The sequence below is a fragment of the Apodemus sylvaticus genome, chromosome 12 (genome assembly GCF_947179515.1).
Source record: "Apodemus sylvaticus chromosome 12, mApoSyl1.1, whole genome shotgun sequence".
NCBI lineage: Eukaryota > Metazoa > Chordata > Mammalia > Rodentia > Muridae > Apodemus > Apodemus sylvaticus.
Genome location: NC_067483.1, coordinates 72,380,124 through 72,402,735, shown reverse-complemented (window position 1 = coordinate 72,402,735; position 22,612 = coordinate 72,380,124). Strand labels below are relative to the sequence as shown.

The following is a 22,612-nucleotide window of genomic DNA, read 5'->3' as shown; positions in this document are numbered from 1 at the left end:
GGAAGGAGAAGCCAGAGCAGTGTATGTTCTTGTTTTCTTGTGGAGTCAGGCGGGGGTACCAGGGGCTGACCCGTGGTTGTAGTCTCCCTCTGTTACAGGTGGCAGGTGGGATGGACCACCATGACCACACCACCTCATTTCCTTTGCCCTCTTATCACATTGAGCCATGACACGGACTGGCTTCAGGATGGAAGATCTGACCTTAGCCTCACAGCTGTAAAAAAGACAATTACACTTTGTCTCATGCACACATTTAGTTTCACTGACACATTAACCACACAGGGAGAAGAAAAGGCCACAAGGTCTCATGTTGGTGTGAACACAGCAAAGGAACTTTTTAAAAAAATATCATCATCATTGCAAAGACTTTCCGTGATTCCACACCCACTCCGAAAGCCCCTCTCAATACAGGAAGTGTGCTGACCATTGAGGGAAATAAAAGGGGCTCCTGAGGAGTCTGCTCCACATTCTTCCTGCACAGCTCAGCAAGACCTCAGCCATGAGACTTCTCCTTCTGACCTTCCTGGGAGTCTGCTGCCTCACCACATGGGTTGTGGAAGGTAAGATGAGCTGCTTTTAGTGGGATAAAGATAGGTGGGCTCATATACTAGGTCTGACTTGGGTTTTGATTAGAATAAACTGCTTTCTCCAGGTAACCCTCAAACTTCATATACAGAATGGAAGTGCTAACTTCAACTCAGCCATTTTGGACTCATGCTTATTTATTTAAAGTTACATATTATATTCTGTTGGTATATTTCAACACTGTGAGCTGGAATTAAAATGGAATAATCTGGTTTTTTTTAACTGATGACTTTTTAAGCACATTAAATATCCTTAGAATGATATTTTTTATTAATTCTGGCAATGATTACAAATGAGTTCCTTGCTTTTGTTTACTTAAAATTGATTTGATAAATTATCAGACTTTTAGAGTTTCATCACAGTGGGGAATGTGCTCAAAGACATCATCTATTCAGAAACAAATTAATGTTTTCTACTTGAAAAAGTCAAACAAAAAAATGACCAGAGGTTCATAACTTCATACCAAGAAAATCAATATTATTCTCAACTAAATAGAGGAGTCTGCCAATATCGTTGAGAATATTATCATTTAAGATAGACTTCTTGGGATTGTAAGCCGGCCTTTGATACTGAGTAACAGATAATTCATATTGACAAATGATCCTGGAAGATAGTCCCAGGTAAGATGCAGAAGCGCTGAGCTCAATATTCAATTGATGTTTCCTAAAGGGTCACCTTTTTCCACTGGCTGGAGTTGACTTATAGATCTATTTGTATTCTGTACTGTACACTTACACTGCAATACCGTAACTTTATCATAGATTCTACAAAGGCATAAAGGGAGTCTGGAAATTCTTGACATTGGATAAAAGAAGAAATATTGATAAAGAAAAAAAAACTTTCAAGAATATTCAGTTAGGTCACATGCTGCTAAAGGATTGGCATTTTGAGTTGGCAGGTGTACCATCCGGTGGGGCTCCAGCTGGGGCAGGCATGGTGGTGGTCTGCAGGAGCTGGGGAAGGGTGGTCTTGCTGTCCGTTTTGCAAGTCTACTCAGAGGAGGTTTGGAAACCTTGGTAGTGTTTTAGAGTATGGCAAATAGGACCGAAAAAAAAAAAAACTTTAGCTTTGACCTAATTCTGCAAATGCATTAATAGATCACCCAACACCGCTGAGAAGCAGCAAGTTTCTAGGTGTAGAAGGCTCTGCCAGTCTTGGGCAGCCATGGATACTTGACACAGAGAAATACCATTCTTAAGTAGTGACGGAAAGCTGAGAGGCCAGAACTTTGTTTTCTGTTGAGTCCGGAGGAGTTCAGCTCAGGATGATATTGGTAGGGTAAGGAATGCGCAGCTTGGCATTGAGTATGAAGAAGCCATAAGAAAAGTGGTGCAATCGAACAGCTTCTAGTCACACATTATGGACAAATGGCTTCCTGTGTCGGCAACACTACAGTTCAAACTTGATCGTTATCAATGATGACTTGAGATCTTCTGCAGCTGTGATGCACATAGCAGTAGCTCCAGCTAGGGTGGGAATTAACTCTTAGACATAGACACTTTTCTTATTTGGATTTTTACCAACTCCTAAATCTCGTGGGCTCTCCTACGATATCTTTCCTTGTACGATGGAAGGCGCAGTTATGAACTTAAGAACTTACTGGCCACATTGGTCTGTCCCTTTGAGAATAAATCCCAAGGAAACCCTTCTACCCCATGTTTCACATCTGACTAATGAAAATGGGAACATATCTATTTGTTCAGTCAGATGCCAACTGCGCTCTCCCCTGAATGTTAGTTTGCCCAGTTCACTCTGTATCACATCAACCTTTTATCTAATTCACAGCACAGTTAATATCTGAAACGATTTGTGTTTGTCACTGTAGCATGTACTCCATAACACAGGGCTAGTGCCTGTCTGAATCAGTGCCTTTGACATTTGGGACACAAAAGGACACCCTAAGTAAGTAGCTCTTGAGTGTGTCCCTGGGAAGTTTGCTGTCATAATTGTCTTAATAAAAATATACAAAGACGAATACCAACTTGTTGCCGTTAATTTGTTTTTGACACACTGTCTCATTTACACAGTCTGTCCTGTCAGGCCCCAAACTTACTATGTAGACCAGGCTGGCCCAGAACTCTCAGAGAGTCATCTGCCTCCAACCCCCAATATTGGGATTAAAGCAATGTACCACCATGCTTGTCCAGCTTGTTACATTTACTATGAAATTCCTAAAACAATACTACTGATCTAACTTTGAAAATTAGCCAGACATTTATCACAATCTATAATGCACAAGTAACTCAGAGTGCCAATATGAATTATTTCCCCAAAGAAGCAAGTAGTGGTATACTCTGACCACATGTTAGAGTGACATAATAAATGGCTTAGACCTTGTCACTTGTTGAGTTAAAGTTTTATTTGTGTTTTCTTTTTCTTTTCCTAGGTGTGGGAACTGAAGTCCGAGAAAAGAGTGTCTGTGTGAGCTTTCAAACCCAGCAGCTTCCAGTTAAAAAAATCAAGTCCTATACCATCAAGGAGGGAGCCATCAGAGCTGTCATGTGAGTGTCTACTCAAAGCTACAGTTTCTCTCTCAAAATATAGTAGGAAGAAGTGTTGCTCTCCTCTAGAAAAATGGGTCAACATAGAGGAAATCTTAGCTTAGCCAGTAGCTCGTCCTGTTAATCTTGTCTTCTTACTGCCCTATCGAATGACGAGTATTGAAAAAAAAAGAATAGAACCCCCTTTTCTTCTTTTGCTCACCTGATGAGCCTGCAGACAAAACAGATGAACATTGTATCCACTTCTGATGGCCAGCACAGGCTAGGACTTACCCAAATAGCCACCCACACAAATGTAGGACACTCAGTGTGTAGAGTGCTACACCTTATCTGTGGCTGTACCTTATAGGAGTACATTCAGAATTTGCTTATGTGGTAGCCCTGTCCTCCAGAATTCTGTTTACAGAAGGAAAATCTCTCTCCAATGTACACTTACTGAGTTTCATTCTTAGAAATGCACGTAAATCATCTACAATTCGCCCCCAGAGCTGAGTAGTTCTAGGTGGAAGAAGGAAGCAGGGCTGGAATGTGGAACTAGATAGTCCTAAGAGTTCAGTTTAGCTAAAGTATTTGGTGTACTGCTGAATTAGTCACCAAACTCTGTCTGTCACCTGAAGATCTCTCTCCCTTCCTAAAGTAGACAGCAAAATGAAGGTGCTCACAGATAGTTCTGGAAGATGGCTTCTTCTGCCAATTTATGTACAAATTCTCTTTCATTGGACAATATGGATAATGTTATCTTTTCTCTACATTATAGTTTTCTCACCAGACGAGGACTAAAAATTTGTGCTGATCCAGAAGTCAAATGGGTGAAAACAGCAATCAAGACTGTGGATAGCAGGACCAGCGCCAGAAAGAACACAACTGGAACTGTTCCCACAGGAGCCCAGAGGTCTGCCAGCACAGCGATAACCCAGCGATAACTGTCTGGGTAGCAGCGGCCAGGACAGTGTTCCCTCACTTGCCAAGCAGCTCATGTCAGTTCCCAAGCCCAGGGACTAATTACGCTATACTTACTTTTAATGAAAGTGTTACACGAATAAAGTTATTTTTATTTTTCATGACATTCATATTCATTTCAAATGTTATAAGTAATAAATATTTATTATTGATGATGGTTCTATATTTGATTTATTATATAAGGGAAAGGTAATATATGATTTGTTTTACTTTTCTCTCTCGTTGATCTCTCTGTCTCTCCTCTCTCTTCTGGCCTCTCTCTTTCTGTCTCTCTCTGTATGTCTGTCTCTGTCTCCCTCTCTGGTACCTCCCTCTGGTCTCCACAATGAAAAACATTTGGACCAGTGTTTGTTAGAGATGGAAGCCGCCTCCATCATTCTTAAGTTCAGGTTGTAATAGTCGCCAACCGCAAGTTACAGAGTTTTACTGTGCCAGTGACAATTCTCCATCTATTTCAGTTTCCTAGTAGAGCATTATGTATAAAAGCAGTGAGAAAGCATCCAGCTGTCCCCACAATCCCATTCTGAGGGATAACAGCTCAGAAAGCGGTTCTGCTCAGGCTTGACTTCAGGTGAATTCTCTTACCTCTTGATACATCGTTCACATAAAGTCAATGCTTTGTGAATTAGGCAATAACCTCATTACCCGAGGATGGATTCTATTGCTGTTCCCACTCCGGTGACCATTGTCTAAGCTCCACATTACTACCTATGGGCTCTCAAGATGTCCAAACAGTGTCACATGGAACCTCTCTCAATGACATCACAACTTACAGTGCATTTTTATTTGACTATGTGATCACTCCATACCCCAAACTTATGCTTTCTTGTGTTCTCATTAAATGGCTGATTTGACTCCATTTTGTGGTTCTAATATCCAAGAAGCTGATGATATACACCTGTTTGTCTGAAAAGCTGTCTGAAGAGCAAGAACTGACCTTATCCTTGGAGTTGAGTTGAAGAAGAATTCCTGATGAGATGCTAAGCGATAAATACCAAGAACCTTTGGACAGAGTAGATCCAGAGATCCAGGGTAGAAACCACTAAAATGTCAGCCCTCAGCAAAAGGTCTGGCCATCTTTTCTTTTCCCTTGTCATTGGTCCACTGTGACTTTTCAAAGATGTGTTCAAGAAGACAAGAGCCTAACAAGCAGCAACACCTTCCTTAGGAGACAGAAAACTAACAAGGTCACAGAAGACGAACAAGGTGAGTTCTTGACTTTTACAAAGAATTTATTAATTCATTTTAAATTTATGTATATGTGCCTTTATGAGGTTATGTGGTCCACATGTATGCAGATACCTCAGGAAACCCGAGGGCATCCGACCCCCTGGAAATAAGGTTATAGTGAGAAGCCTGATGCTGGTAAGTGAACCTGGGTCTTCTGGAAGGCTAGTAAGTGCTCTACAACTATACCATCTCTCGATCCCTGATTTTCTGATTTAATTATATATTATGCTTTCCAAATGACTCCTAGACCCTAGAGGATCATAATAGTAATAAGATGAGCAAATGAAATAAATATTATTTGATTCTCAGTTTTAATGAATTTTGCTTACCAAATATTTTGACTTTAATAAGTAATGAAAGACACTTTCTTGCTCAGCTAATGATGGTTCCCTTAATCACATGATAAATCTCAAAGATAAAACAACAGACATAAAAAAAATTCATTCACTTTCCTAAAGGCCTTTGATCATTGATAGGCAGAATTCAGATTGAACAGTTGGGAACGAGGCTCCAAGTTTGAACTGTTGTTCTGCATCCTCTTCAGAAGTCAGTTCCCCCAAGACCTTACTGTACAGGAAGACATAATGACCAGATGACTTAAGTAGACACAATATTCTTATTTATTCTTATGTTACCCCCTTACTTGCTTTAGAATTAATTTATTAAATTAGCACTTACTGAGGGGCTTATATGTTTCAGAACTGAAAGTCTAGCAGCAACCAGAACAAGTCCCCCTTCATTCTGATAATTTCTCCCCTTTCCCTCTACTCTGGAATTGGAGGGTTCCTTCCCCTAGCCATCTAGCCTGTGCATCCCCAGGTCTTTGCAAAGCACAGCAATGCAGAGGTAAAACCAGACATCTTGTCTGCATTCCCATAACTCCTGTGTAGCTGTCCAGCAGCCATGGGCCAACTGGGCTTACCTGAAAGGGGGGCTGGAAATGAAGGTAGGGTGGTGAGAAGGATGAAGCCAAGACAAAGGTTCTGATCAAGGCTCCAATGTTAATAATAAGTTTTGCGTTTATAAAGGGAAAAACCACAAAACCCATCCCCTTCTTCAGCTGGAGTCTGTTATAGGAGCAAGGCCGACCCGGCCAAAATATCAAAGTTCCCACGGGAACCTGCGACTGTAGCCAAGGCAGATGTCTCTGTCCAGCTTGATAAGACCTGTCATGGCGACAAGGTCTGCTTAGGCTGCTCAAGGCTGGGAAACTGCTCAGCCTTTTCAAGGCCGGGAAAGGCCTGCTCAAAACTGAGACGGCTACACTCCTGGAAGCGTGCAGTGTGATAACACAAGCATATACAGGGTACTATGTGAACTTCTATGGAATGCAGAGACTTGGGGACACTGGAGCAAGTTTGTTTAGATCTTAGCATATAGGGAAGGTCAGAGCAGCTTTCATCTTGGAAATAACCCAAGACCAGAGCAATGATACAGGACATTCCAGGCAAGGGAGATAAGTAGTGTGCATGAAAGACTGATGGGGAGAAAGATCTTGATGGACTAGGGAAGTTGAAACATTTGCTATACCCAAGGGAAAAAAAAAGAAGGCTATGCAGCAATTCATAGGGGCAAAGTGAAGCCAGAGAAACCGTGGGCATTTCTTCTTAGGCCCCGTCTCTGAGAGCACTTCATTTAAAGTCTATGGGGGAGACTCTACTGGTTGATTGGTGGAAAGCAGATTATCAAGAACAAGACAGAGCTAAGAAGACAAAAGCAGGTGAGTCTGGATTTAGTGACCTTTGAACTTGACCTGGTGGGCTCAGTTGTGCTCTATGCCATTTGCCCAGGTGAACAACTCCTCTCCAGTTTCCTCTGTCTCTGAGAACCAGGACCAGGACACACGGAAATCACACTTATGGGATTTATCTTAGGATTTGCATTATTTGCTGGCTAGGCTAAGATCAGAACTACAGACAGAAACTGGAGCTAATTATCTACAGGAAGTAGCAATTAAAAATGAGAAGGAATACATACCACACATATATAGTGTATTTATAGAGAATCCTTACCCAAGCCTGTTTTGTTGTATTAAGTTCCTGAGGATTTGTTGAGCTCCTGCAGAGTATGGGGGAATGGGATCTACTCAGGTGTCACAGAGGTCCCATGACAGTCACAAAAGTTATTCTTAGTTGGGTGTCTCAGACAGCAAAACTCAGGATTTCTGTCATCTGGTGGCATCTGTCCAGATTAGGTTCCCCAAGGGCCTGATCAGTTCCTGAGCTTATCTCTATTATTGCTTACATTTCCCTGAAATATCATTCAATTTGACTTGCCTTAAGAGTTGAAGTTGGGGCTGTGTACTTGGCATCTACCTTACACATGGTATAATATCTGAACATGAGAGGTTTCCAATAAGTTTTTATCAATATAAATTCTCATGTGCACACACATACACAGACACACACACACACACACACACAAAATCTATCTAATAAATACTCAGTGCTGAATGGCTGAAAACCCACAGAGAAAAGAGCCGGACCTTGGGATATGACTCAGATTTTATTACTGAGAGAACGCCATGGGTAAGACCTATCAAATAATAACTTATAGAAAGTCTTTTGATGGGTGCACCAAAATATTGCTTGAAATGGAATGTTTTTTAAAAAAAGGTTCTATGCAGAAGATATGACATAAGAATTGTGCGTTTAAGCCATAAAGGGAACTCACCAGGAATAAATGGCAGGGTGGGTACTCCTGCCAGAAGAACTGCAATAAAAAAATTGTGGAGGCACCTGAGGGAAACTGCTTATGGGTGAGAGGGGTAGAGAGCTCAGAGAGGAGAAGTAGCTTGAGGTCAGATTTGAAAGATCCTGAGGGGCAGGGGTGGGGGTAGCGGTGAGGGTGGGGGAAGGGGCAGGGGTAAGAGTTAATGTGGAGGGGGAAAGGGGCTCAGCAGACAGCATAATACATGCAAGTTTAGAATAGTCACTTAGAATATTGGTTCTCAACCTGTGGGCCGTGACCCCAATGACCCTTTCACGGGAGTTATCAAAGACCATCGGAAAACACAGATATTTACATTTTGATTCATAATAGTAGCAACATTTGCTGTCACAAAGGCTTTTTTAAAAAATGTTTTTTGGTTGTGGGGTCACCACAGGATAAAGAACTGTGTTAAAGGGTCGCAGCATTAGGGGTTGAGAATCACTGACTTAGAGGAAGGTAGGAAATGGTTGAGAACGGTGGGAATCAGATAGGTGATCAGTGCATTGGTCTGTGTTGGAGCCAGGGAGAGGCAAGGGAATACTCATAAGGTGGTGATGGTCTGGCTACTTACCAGGTGTGCAATGATCTTGATAAATAAACTGAGGCTCCTTTGAGGTTTGCAGCTGGGGTGAGTGGTTAAGAATCAGCACAGCTGATTGATAAGATTTTGGTCTCATTTCTGCTGTGGGTTCTGGTAAACCCATTGGAAACTATAATCGTCAGAAAGGATAGTGTTGGAGAGAAGCACTGTGCATTGTAGCGACAGTTTTGTAGTTTTGGTTTCTTTAAAAAACACAGAAGCATTATGAGAATGCACTTTCATTTTAATACCAGGTATAGAGATGTGGGGCTGCTTTGGACTCTCCAGAAGCTATGATTTGTCTTGTGCTCCAGCAGAGGCGTGGTTTTGCCAGCTGCAGATTGTTTCTGTGATGGCGTGACAATTGGAATTCTGGGAACTTTTCAGAAGGTGTACAAATGGAATGGCCCCAGGAAGTGGTGGTTCTTGGTCATCTAGGGAGGTTGGTTGCAATTTGTTAGTAGCTGTATTTAAAGAAGAAACAAAAGGAAAGGAATCAGATTCAGGGATTTTGCTAATTCCTCTCTCCCCTCTATCCTTGTTTCTTTCTTAACTAGTGTTAGGGAGTAAAATGGCGGGGTGGGGGCATAGATAAAGGGTGGGAGAAAGAAGAACCCATAAAGTAGGTGAAGGCCAGCTACAGTGTATCAGCTTGATATGCACAGAATCCAGACAAAGCCCAAGCTACATTTTTTTTTTTTTTTTTTAGTTCTCTATGACAGGCAATCCTTTTTTAGATGAACGGGCTTAGAAAAAGACTGAATATCTGTGGAACTCTTTATGCCCTTTGGGGGTTGGGAGTCAGGGATGTACAAATGAAAAAAGTCCCCACTGGTGACTCACCGCACTATTTTAGAAGGGATTTGTCACACAGCAGTGGGAGGCAAACAGGGGCCAGGAGATGAATCTGTAATGAGAGAAAAGACAAATGAGGTGAAGGCGAAGGCTGGGGATGGGCATTCGGGTACCAGGACGGGGCTGGAGGGGAGGCGGAGATGGGAAGCAGGGGGCCCCAGGACTGTCTTCCTCCCTTTGGTGGGAGCCAGTATACATTAGAACGGAGACTGGGAGACCTGGGAGTGAAAGGCAGGAGATGTGTCTTGGTTTTCTGGCAAACTGTGGTGCTCAGCATAATTATTGAGACTGTATAATCATCCTTCTCTCTGACTCTGATCTGCTCTCCATGAGCTCATTATGGAAGACTGGGCACCAGTTGGTAGGTTTGGGAAAGTGATTGCATTCATAGGGTTCAGACCTAATGAATAGATTAACCCCTTGATGAATTTACAACTAGAAAGATACATCCTGTGGCCTTCTGCTTCCTTCTAGATCACCATGACATGATCGGCTCTCTCACTACATTCTATTCCCATAATAACTGTCTCACCTCAGACCCCAAGTAGTGGCGCCAGTGAGCCACGTACTGAGACCGCGAAACAAAAATACCTTCTTCCTTTAAAATATTTCAAATAGTTGGACTTTAGGGTTTAAAAATAAAGTAGCACATCCCTAAAGCTTGGGACGTTGCTCGGGAAGTTTGGGTATTTGACAAGATGGGTAAAAGAAGTGTCACATTGTAACATGAAGAAATAAAGACCCCATGGCCAGAGCGAGGTGATAATTAGTTTCACTAAATGTGGTGGGAAGGAAGAGTGGATCCCATCCCGTTCTCTGAGGAGGGAATGGAGGGTGGGTAGAGGAGAGGGGAATAGAAGTGGACTTCTCTCAACTTCCAGTCCTATCATGTAGCACAAGTTTTATCCTGCCCTGAGTTATAGATGTTATTGGAAGTTCTCAGTTTAGTAATCTATACTTACAACAAGGCCTTCCCCTGGCCTCTGCTCAACACTGTTGTTACATTACATATGCTACAAGGACTGTAGGTATGGCATTCAATAAGTAATTTAGATCATAGCTGTATGTGGGCACAGACCTAAGAGCAAAAAAGACAAAGGACACTGATAATCATATACTAAGTGGAATGGACTAAGGATGATTGTACATTTTTTAAAAGACTCTGTCCTCTTGGCTGGTAGTAGATGTATGGCTTTCTGTGTTGCTTGAGATCTTATGGTTACTTTCAGGCTTGGTAGGGTAGAATTCTGTGATCAATTGCTGATGTCTGTCTTGAACTGTGGGTTTCCTGTGGTGGTCTACACTTAGATCTTTCTTTGACTTTTGTGGTCAGTGATGTCTGAGACTCAGCAAAGTTTCAGGAAATTCTGGGATGGCTGGATTGGTCAGCATAACTTTGGAGAAAGATTTTTCAGGTGGGTCATGGAAAGTAAGTAATATTTGAATCTAAGCAAGCAAGAGAAAAGGGGTAGAAATTGTGAAGGTTAAAAAAAGGCTAAGATATATTTGTTATTCATTTTATCAATTTGCCTCTCAGACTATAAGTTCACAAAGGCAAGACTTACTTTATCTATTCAAGGCACAATGCAAATATTCAGTGACTATTCACTGAGGGGCATATGACCAGCAGAATTAAGATGACAGTGAGGTAATAATAAAAAAAAAGAAAGAAAGAAAGAAAGAAAGAATCTTGCTACATCCAAGAGTTGCTTAGGGATATATTCCTGAGATTTAAGTTAACTTTACCTCATAGGCATCTTATATATTACTTTAAAAAGTGTGTGTAAGTGAGCACCTGCATGAGTTTATATGTACCATGTGAGTGCCACAAGCCAAACTCAACTCCTTTGCAAGAGCTTTTAAATGTTCTTAGCCACTGAGCCAGCTCTCCAGCTCTAAAGAGTTGAACTGTTTTGGAGGGAAACTTCAAGTCCATTTTGATGTCAGTGGCAACTGAATAAGTTAGTCTTACAGCTATTGTAATGTAGGTAATTAGAATAATTCTATGTGGTTGGCTTCATCAAAGAATCATGTTCTTTTGTCTTCACCAGTGAGGTGTACCCAAGTTGGAAGGAATAATGGACATCCCCATAAACTTTTGTGAGGCCGATGTTCTGCATACCTCAGGGCAATTATATCTCAGATAAGCAGGCCATTTTCTGGTGGGTCTACAGACCTCAGGCATACATGAACCAACAGAAACCTAGGGCTTGAATTTTATTTCCTACCCTCGCTGACAGAGGTGCTGCTGTCTAGCTTGGGAAGATTCATATTTCAATGAAGGGCAACTTCATATAAGAGCTAGAGTGCTGGGCTTTGAGGTATATATTACTGTACGAGTTAGGATTTCTGCTGCAATGGTGCAAAACCATGACAGAAATCAAGTTGGGGAGGAAAGGATTTATTTGACTTATAGTTCCATGTTGTAGTATATCACTGAAGGAAGTTATAACAGGAACATAAACAGGGCAGGATCCTAGAGGCAGGAGCTGATGCAGAGGCCTTGGATGGGTGCTGCTTACTGGCTTACTCCTCATGGCTTGCTCAGCCTGTTTTCATATAGAACCCAGATCCAGGGATGGCACCACCCACAATGGGCTGGGCCCTCCTCCATCAATCACTACTTAAGAAAATGTCTTGCAGGCTTGCTTACAGAAAGATCTTATGGAGGCACTTACTTAATTGAAAGTCCTTCATCTTATATGACTTTAGCCTGTGTTGAATTAACATAAAACTAGCCAGCACAATTATTAAATGGACAGAGAGGAGAAAGTGCTTGTTTATACATATGGTGCCATTAACTCGACATCTGGAGTAGATAAAATCCCTGATGTTGTTACTTAACTTATAGGATAGGAAAGTTGACTATTAGTATAATGCCACAATTATCTGAATTATTTTTGTGGTTTTTCTTACTACTATAAAGTAGTAAGAAGATATTGATATTTGAATATCTGACTGATATTTCTCTGTTATTAGCATAACGCTCACATTTTATGAACTGTGTGTTTGAAAGACGTTGTGTTGAGTCTCAAGAAATCAGAATTATTCAAAAATTGATGGTTAGCAGCAGACGTTTCCCATGGCTGCAATTTAGACCAGCAATCCTTTCCTATTTGTCAGTGAAGCAGTGCTTATTTGTGCATTGCATGCTTATATGTTCATGATCGAAAATAAATATATTGTTCTGTTTTGACACTGAAATGGTTCCCAAGGCTCGTTTTAGGGTTGCTAAAGTAAGTGATAAAATCCTGGTCCCTCATGCAGCTGTTTTCAGAGATGAAATCTTTCAGAGGGAGCTGGATCCTGAGGGCTCTAATCCCATCAGTAGCTTAGTCCACTAATAGATAGACAAATTGGCCATTGGAAGGTGTTTGAAACATTGGGAGGTAGGGAGCTAGATAGAAGGAATAAGTAATTGTGTTTGAGGGATGTGTTTGGCCCTGGTTTTTGCCTCTGAATTTCTTGGCTTCTTGTTGCTGTGAGATAGACAGCTTTGTTCCATCCAGTGTGCCTCACCTTGATGCTTTGCCATATTGCAAGTCCAGAAAATGAGGCCCAGTCACCATGAGCCCAGTAGCCTCTGAAGCTATGGACCAAATGAAACTCTCTTCTTTAGGTTGATTTTCTCAGATTCTTTGTCGTAGTGACAGGAAATTGACCAGAACTACAAAAGCCAGGTTGTTCTGGGATAGACTCCCATTGGTTGACACAGGAGGCTGAGTGTCAAAGATGCTGGAGACTGGCATGCTGAGGCTTAAGTTTTGTGTTTGATCTGAAATTACTTGCACAGGTTTGCTTAGACTGGAATTCATGAAGGACACAGGGGTGTTAAAATTGATATAACTGAGTAGGAGGCAATTATTTCCAAGGTTTAGGGTGGTTAGAAGTATAGAGAACTCATATTTATTTTGAAAAAAATACGGCATTAGCACGTGATTAATCTTAGTCACCTGTGTATTCAGACAAACCATTGAATTGTGGATAAAGATGAAAGACTAAGAGTCTTTTTACTTGTGTTTCTCCATCTGTCTTGTCAATACGGATCAAGGTCAGTAAACAAAAGAAAATCGCACACAACTGAAAAGGTCCCAGCGCATCATACAGGCACATTATCTTGATGTCCTGAAAATAAGAAATACGGAGTATGTTTGTCTACAAGTGTCTGTTGGATGTAGATTAATCCACTGAAGTTTCACGGCAAAAGGTAGGAGAGATGAGGCGGGAAGAGCAGAGATGGTAATGCTTGCAGATAAAGACAAAGGAGCAGCTTGTCCTGAGCTCCACAGTCAAGATAAAAACTCAGTCATGGTGTCTATCTGGGTATGTATGCTGCACCAGGCAGGCCAGGACTGCAGATTTTGGGAGTCAGTATCTCTTGCCACCTTTATAGCAGTGTGGGGCATAGAACTCAAGTCATTAAGCTTGCAAGTGACAAGTACCTTTTCCCAGAGCCATCCAAAGTTTTTCCATTATGTCGCATTAAGTATTTACTGTATTTTGAAGATTTACGTATTTTTATGTATAGAAGTGTTTTGCCTGCATATATGTAATGCAGACGACCCATGTGCCTGGTGTTCATAGAGTCTAGAAGTGGCCACTGGATCTTCTGGAACTGGACTTACTGCCATTTGAGTTTTGGAAATCAAATTCAGGCCTTTGGCAAGGCCTTCTTAACTGCTGAGCTATCTATCTGTGTATTCATCACCATATTCCTCATGTTTCTAAGTAGAAAAGATGTAAATGGGAGTTTCCCAACATGACATACCACAGGCCTGTATTGAGTTCCCACTGTTTACAAAGCAGAATGTCAGGAGCCTTGGACCTCAGAGATCGTCAGTAAACCCTTCCCACTGATTTGTGACCTCTTCTTCTGTTTCTCAGAAATTGGGGTGGGAAATCCTTCTTAGACAGCACAGTAGGAATGACCCAGGGAGAGTGAGGCTGCGATGAGTTCTGACAACAGCTGCTGTCAAGGCTGACTTCTTGCTCTCTGCCAGGGTGTTGTTTCTTTTGTTCTCTCGTAGGGAAAGAGTACATGATGTCAACCTTAGCTTTATATAGCAGGGAGACTCTGAGAGGTATCCCAGGAGAGGAACCCTGGAGACTCCTTATGAATATTCTGCAAAGAGCTGAACTATTTTATAAAGATAGTTGTAGGTTAAGACAGGAAAATGATCTCTTTTGGCAGAGAATATAGTAACACTGAAATGTATAATCATCTATGATTTTATATATGTATTTATATCATCGAGTTAGATGTATGCCAAGCTTCTACTTAGGGCTGGGGTTGGCTGGTTGGAGGATGCTCGCTCTTAGCCCAGAAGGAACTGCAGTGATGGCTCTCAGCTTCAGCTCCATTCTCTTATCTCTCTTTCTAGAACCCAAGAGAGGAGATAAAGAAAAATGATTTTTCCTATGTATTTATGGGATTGGTAGATCTCAGAGGCAGCACCATCTTCTGTATAGGACTGTCTTTGCAAATTCAAGACTTAGTGCAAGGACAGTCTTTCCATAGAAGCCTAGTTGTGGCTTCCTAAGTGAGTTCTGGGGAGGTGGACCACACATGCTGTCATTGTTATGGGAGCTGTCTTTTCTTTTCTTTTTTTCTCTACTAAAATGGTTGGGATGTCTTAGGATCACTGTGCCTATGGTATGTCTATATTTTGCAGCTATTGAAAATACGAAGGGTCTGGGAAAGCAGCTTACCATGCAGACAAGAAGACCCGAGTTAGAGCTCAGAGCCCATCTCAGAAAGCCACTGATGGGAAAGGTCTTGAAATCCCAGCTGAGAGGAGAAAGAGACAGGAGGGTCTCTGAGGCTTGCTGTCTAGACAACTTAGCATACTCAGTACCAGGCTAATGGGAGAACCTGTCTCAGTAAAGATGTGTGGTTCCTAAGAATTCCCTCTGGCCTAGACACACACACACACACACACACACACACACTCACACACACACATGCACACACAAACACATTAATAACATGTAAGTAGGAAGACACTAAAGAACAGAGTAGCTTCACATGTAATGAGAGTGGGACTAAATTATAATTTTTACTACATTTTATGTTTACAGATTTAAGCAAAGATATAATTTTAAAAGGGTAGTTCTCCCCACAGCCCACAGAGTCAAGTAATCAGAGATCCTATGGGCTCACAGACACTGACGCAGCAAGCACGGAGCGTGTGTGGGTCTGCAATAGGTCCTCTGCACACATGTAGTGGCTTAGCTTGGTATTTTTGTGGGGGGTCCTAACAGTGGGAGTGGGGGCTGACTGTGGCTCTTTGGTCTGTTCTTGGGGCCATTTTTCTCCTACTGGGTTGTCTCATCCAGCCTTGATTCGAGGGTTTGTGCCTGGTTTTATTGCATCTTGTTCTGCTGTGCTAGGTGGGTATCACTGGGAGGCCTGTCCTTTTCTAAAGGGAAATGAAGGAGTGGATCTGGGGGTGAGAAGAGGTGGGGAGGGAACTGAGAGAAATGGAAGGAGAGAATGTGGGAGATGGGAGGGAGGGAGAGAGGGAGAGAGGGAGAAAGGGAGGAGAGGCTTGGTTGGGAGATGTTATATGAGAATAAAAAACGTGTGGTTCTCTTCTGATTATACAAATAAATCATACAGATTGCTGTGGAGATATGTAATGTATTAGCCTGAGAAGGAATAAAAAATTGCAGTAAACTAGGATCATCTATCTTCTTATCCTTACCCATAGGATCTTGAAGTTAAATTAGACTAGTGGAGCGTGTGGAATTTTAATTCTTCTGAGGTGTGCTTGTGTCAGGTTAAAGGATGATAGGCCTGGCTTCTGGAAAGGGATGGGTGTGAGGAAGCCAAGCCGTTATAGCTTCTTTATGCTCTACACAGATCTTGAAAGCATAAAATGAATCAAGGAATTCAGAATCAGGAAAATGATTAACTGTGATTTAATGGGCACGGAGCAACAGAACTTTGTTTAGTTAAGGGGACTGTTTAGCTGCTTTTCCTCCGCTATTGTCTCGGTGTGGCACTCACAGTGCTTGATGGAGTGATGTAAGTCATGGAGTTCGCCAGCCCCAGTCTCTAAACCTAGTCTGGATCATCACTGACTACTAAAAAAACTATTAATAAACAACTGTCTCTCTGGGCCCCGTTGTCTTCTGTAAATAAGATGACCTAACTTCCATGTTGCATCAAATGAAATACGGCTTAGGACAAAAATCAGTAACAGGTAAGATCTTTGTTCTCACGAGACTTCCTTTCTAGATGGGTAGTAAGAAACACACATACACACACATACACACACATAGACATACACACATACACACAGATACACAAAGACAAATATAGACATACACACATACACACACATAGATGTGTACACACATACACACAGACACTCATATATAGACACACAGAGACACAAACACAGACAAACATACACACACATAGATACACACAGACACACACACAGATACTCACATACAGACTCACACAGACACAAACACACACATACATACACAGATACATATACACATACAGACATACACACACACCTCTCAATAAAAATGTTTCAGAAGGTGATGAATACTATCTAGAAACTGAGAGAGTGGTGGAATTGGATAGATGCTGTAAGGGGGTGGAAGGAAGGTGCAGAATTCTGTCTTAAGTAGAGCAGAATCAGGATCACATTCTCTGGGGATAAGCAGGATAGTAGAATGCAGTGAAGGTGATCATAAAGATTTTTTCTAGAAGTCAATTGTTGTATCAGACACCTGGAAGCCTACTACTCAGGAAGGTGAGTCAGGAATGCCTAACAAGTTAAAAGTCAGGGTTAGGATATATAGTAAGTTTCAGGCTAACCTGGACTACAGAATAAGACCTTGCCTCAAAAAGTAATTTTCCAAAGGGAAAAGAGGTATCTTTAGTGAAAAACAAACAAACAAACAAACAAACAACAACAAAACCAAAAAAACTTCCTCGGCAGAGTCTACAAAGGCCCAAGTCAGGGCCTTGGTGGGCAAAGCATTCAGGGCCTTGCTGGCCACAGGGCGACTTTGAGGTTCATTGGCAGTGGAACAAGAGGTTGTCACAAAGGTTTTATATTTTCAGTGAATCCTTCTGCTAATTCTGCACCTGGCTTCCCCATACAACTATCCTACCCCAATGCTCTCTTATTAGTCTATATAGTATTCATCATCTGAAACATTTATATTGAAAGATATGTGTGTGTCTTTATGTGTGCTTATGTGTGTCTGTGTGTCTGTGTGTATACCTGTGTGTTTCTGTGTGTATGTGTATATGCATTTCCCTTTTTCTGTATATGTATGTATCTCTCTCTCTGTCTGTCTCTCACTGTCTGTCTCTGTCTCTGTCTCTCTGTCTCTGTCTCTGTCTCTGCCTCTGTCTCTGTCTCTCTCTCTCTCTCTCTCTCTCTCTCTCTGTGTGTGTGTGTGTGTGTGTGTAGCCTGGGGGAAGCAGCGATTCCAGTTAGACCATTAAAATAACCTATGTAAGAAATGATTATGGATAGAGTTGCTAGCAACAGACAGGCCCAGAAATGATCATATTCTTAAATATTTTTGTTCATAGTTTAAATATATATACTTAATTACAATATGATTTGTAGACCATAAGATTCATCCATTTTAAATGTAGAATACTGTGTTCAGCAAGCTTATAAGGTCTGCAGTAAGCATCACAATTCAGTTTTTGAACATTTTCGTTATGCCCAGAGACCTTTCATCTCCATACACATTTAATTCCTGTGCCAGCCTCCTGTCCCAGCTTCCTGTCCCAGCCTCCTGTCCCAGCCTCCTGCCCCAGTCTCCTGTCCCAGCTTCCTGTCCGAGCCTCCTGCCCCAGTCTCCTGTCCCAGCCTCCTGTCCCAGCCAGCACTGATCTCCACATTTGTTGCCTTTCCAGGGTGTTGCATAGAGATGACTGTTGTCTGCCTTTTCGCTTAATATTGCATCTTCAAGGCTCATCCAAGTTGTAGCATATGATAGCCTACATTTGCTTTAGTCTGAGTCGTATTCAATTGCATGGGTATACAGAATTTGTTTAGCCATTCACCAATCGATAAGCATCTGTGTGCTCTTACTCTGTGTCTAGTATGACCTTCTCGTGTCCATCAGTAGAGGTCTCAAACTTGAATATCTTACTTTTAAAATTCTTGCTGTGGCTTGGCTTTTACCCCACTCCAAATCCTCTAGAAGATTTATCAGTGCTTTTGTATGTTTTTAATGATACTCAGTTTCTCTCAGAACATGAAACTACACACACACACACACACACACACACACACACACACACACACAGTTGCAAATACCCACATACTTACAAATGGGATCAGTCAAAGTACTCACAAAGCAAGTTAACATTTCCCCTCAGAATTCTCTTTGTGTGACGTTGAACTTCCTTTCCTCTGTAATAACACATGGCAGAGCAGGAATGAAAGACCATGGCTAACTAACCTCTTCTGACACTGCCTTCTCTGGCACCTTTGGCAGACTCAAGTGTTTAGTTTGAATACTGCCCCAGTAGATTGAGACTGACTCTTGATCTCACCCATGAATGCAGCACCTGGGACCTTTGCAAAGCCCTTTCCCCAAGATCTCTGCAGCTCTCCAGGGACCCATGAAAAGGCCAGCATGTGGTCTCAGTTCTGCAGGAGCTCAGCTGTGCTGTGGCCAGTTCAAATGATGATTCCATCTGCTCCATGCAGTGTGCTCTGGCCTGAGGGCTGATTCTCCCTGCTAGCCCTGTCGTCTCATGGGATACTCTATAGGTGGTGTACCTGGGCCTGTGGTGCCTTGGGGAATGGAAATAAAAATACTCTTGTCTCTTGGATATACTTAAGTCCTGAAATGTTCAAGTGAGGTCTACTGGGCAGTATGTTCATATATAGCCTAGACTAATAACTTCTCTCACTGCTGTGTCCAAATACCTGACAGAAACCATTAAAATGAGGACGGATTTGCTTTGGTTTTTGGTTTCTGAGGCCTCAGTCTGAGGGTCCTTAGCTTCATGCATTCAGGCAGAGCATCAAAGTGGTGGAAGCAGAGGTGATTTTTACTATTTTGAGAATGGAAGCAGACAGAATAAAGGAAATATAGGTAGAGGACAATTTGAGATACGGTTACAAGGAAATTTCTCTAGTGACCCATAGTCTTCTGCAAGGTCCTGTCTCCTAGCTTCTACTATCTCCTAGTAATGTCATAATCATGGTCTCCTATAAGAGATTAATCTACTGATCAGTCCAGAGGCCTCATTATCTAGTTGTCTCTAGAAATGGCACCACTAACTTCACAGCTATCACTAATACCCTTGGAACTTTTTAATTCAATCAAGCTGACAATCAAAATTAAGCATCATGTAGCCCCTTTCCTACTAGATGTGTAACAGGGATGTGGAGTCAATACAAGTACCAAGTGTCAGCTATCACAAAACACATGGAAGTGCAACTCCCTTTCCACTCTGAGACTCTGCTGTAGAGTCTTTGATTGAGTCCTTACCTTCAATTTCAGATTCTGTACCCATGACTGCTATCTCTTGCTGTAAGCTGACTTGAGTGTCAACGTCATAACCTCCAAAACAAATGCGTAAAGACAGCCTGTTAGCAAGTTCTGTGTCTCTGTACAGTGTCACTGTGTGACACTGTGAGTTTGATGGCATTGTCCCAAGTTACTGGGGGAACATACGAGAATGCCACCTCCACAAAGTGCATTTACCAGATATACCATGTTACCTCTGCTACATAAGACCAGATAATAGCATTTGACCCAAATACAAACCCATAAGCCAACACAAATGCTCACAATCCTAGGACAAGAACCTTTACAGGGAGTGGGTAGAGCCTAGGGATATTTCATTTGATTCAGTCTGATATAAATCATAGATTCCTTACACTATTAGTTCTTATTGATCACATGCCTTGGTAGTTCTATATACCCTATGCTATAGTATTTAAAAATGTGTGTGTGTGTGTGTGTGTGTGTGTGTGTATGCATGTGCATGCCTGTGGAGGTCAGAGGTCAACATTGAGTGCTTTTTTTGTCTATTTTTTAATTGTTTTAAAATATTTATTTCACTATTTATATGCATACACTGTAGCTGTCTTCAGACACACCAGAAGAGGGCATTGGATCTTATTACAGATGGTGGAAAACCACCATGTGATTGTTGGGAATTGAACTCAGGATCCTTGGAAGAACAGTTGGTGCTCTTAACTGCTGAGCTATCTCTCTAGCCCTCTACTTTATTTTTGAGCCAGGTTCTCTGACTGAATTTGAGGCTACCGTTTAAGTTGACTGTCTGGCTACCCCTTGGGATGTCCCTATCTCTGTCACCTGGCACATGCTGCTACCTTAATTCTGTGTAGGTCTTGAAACTTTCTTTTTGTTTTTGTTTTTGTTTTGTTTTTAAGAGACAGGGTTTCTCTGTATAGCCCTGGCTGTCCTGGAACTCACTCTGTAGACCAGGCTGGCCCCAAACTCAGAAATCTGCCTGTCTCTGCCTCCCAAGTGCTGGGATTAAAGGGGTGTGCCACGACTGCCTGGTGTCTTGAAACTTTCAACTCAGTCCCTTATGCTCATGCAGTGAGTGCTTTTATTCGTGGCACCTGTCTTTCCAGCCCAAGGATTTAGGTTTTAAAATATTTTCCTCCTCATACTTACATATTTCATCCTTTTCTCTTCTCTTCTCTTCTCTTCTCTTCTCTTCTCTTCTCTTCTCTTCTCTTCTCTTCTCTTCTCTTCTCTTTGTTTTTTAGTTTAGAATCAACAGTTAATACAATTGCTGGGTGTGGTGGGTGTGGGAGCTATCATCCTAATCTCATCAACTGTGCTCTTTTAGATTTAGATGGTGGATTCTGGTGGATTCTGCCACCAGACCTAACAGATCCCGGGCTACATGGTGCCCCCTTTCACTCCCACCTCACCCTCTAGAAGATTCTTTCTTTCCTTAAGACACAAAAGTTAAAAGTATCATTATAATAGCAAACCCAGAGAGCTCACAAAAACAAAAACAAAACAACAAACAAACAAACAAAAAACACCAAATCCCTACTATGTATAGATATCTTACTACTACTACTTACTACTACTATAGATACACTTACTACTATTTCTGTATTGCCATCTTACTACGCCTGTGGAATTTTTAAAAAATAGTATTAGGATCGTACTCTAATAGTGCCCTCTTATTGAAAGAGAGTTGTTCCAAGACAACTAACTAGTAAATGATCAAATCTCAGATAGTTCTGAATACTATACCCAACTATCACCATTTGGCAACAACCAAGCTGATCATTGTGCTTCCTAAGGGCCCCGTGGGTGAGTGGTGTATACGGTGTGAATTCACAGGACAAAGCATAATCCATGACTCAGGCAGGATGCAGCAGGATGAGCTCCAGCAAGATTCTCAGAATGACATGCAGTTTAAAACACGTGAATTCTTTATTTTCAGAAATTTTCCATTTAGTATTTTTAAAACATGGTTTGCTAAAGGCAGTTGAACCTGCAGAAGGAACAAAAAGGGACTACTGTACTTTTTAAATTTACTCTAAAAATAGAAAATTATAACCATATATTTCCTTAAGATCTTACTATTTTGATTGAAGAATCACAAAGACAAGATGTAAGATTCTACTGTGAATAATGCAGAACAGCTGCTGTCAGTTATCTTTTTTTGTGAGAACCCTGGAAATCTCCTTCAGAGACTGACTCCTTCCTAGAGTACAGCCTTACCTACGGGCACAAGGGGAAAAAAAAATCAACAAAACAATAAAACAAAAGTGTGATTTGATGTTTTTCAATTTCTGTCCTTCTGCAATGTAATAGAAGCCCTTTGCCATCATTCCTTGTGAGTGAGTGGCCAGTTGCCATGATTGGTAGGTTCTCTGTGACCCCAGGATATTGGGAAAGGGAACAAATCACAAATGTCACTCAATAATTTTGATTTTACTGAGATTTCTATCTCTATTCAGAGAAGTCTACAAGGTGATTCATGGCTAACCTGAACTGGGGCGTCCAACTCCTATTTCAAGACAGCCGTGGAAGGGATTTATGGTGACACCATCTACCTGTTTTCCAGGTTGATGTTCACAGTGTGGCTTTGAGAGCAGGAAGCTGGGCTGCTCTTCCTCCCTCTGGCAGGCCTTTGCCTTCCATGTGTCAGGATCCCTTCCTGTCAGCAAGTCACTAACCAGCTTTA

At 41.7% G+C, this 22,612-nt stretch overlaps 1 protein-coding gene across 1 annotated transcript; it reads left to right on the top strand.

The window, feature by feature from the left end:
• Positions 1 to 402: 402 nt before the first annotated feature.
• On the top strand, positions 403 to 4,150 carry LOC127697291 (lymphotactin-like). The gene is made up of 3 exons (XM_052200325.1): positions 403 to 560; positions 2,972 to 3,086; positions 3,844 to 4,150. The coding sequence occupies exons 1-3, from the start codon at positions 500 to 502 to the stop codon at positions 4,007 to 4,009; spliced, it is 342 nt and encodes a 113-aa protein (XP_052056285.1). The 5' UTR covers positions 403 to 499; the 3' UTR covers positions 4,010 to 4,150.
• The last annotated feature ends 18,462 nt before the right edge of the window (positions 4,151 to 22,612 follow it).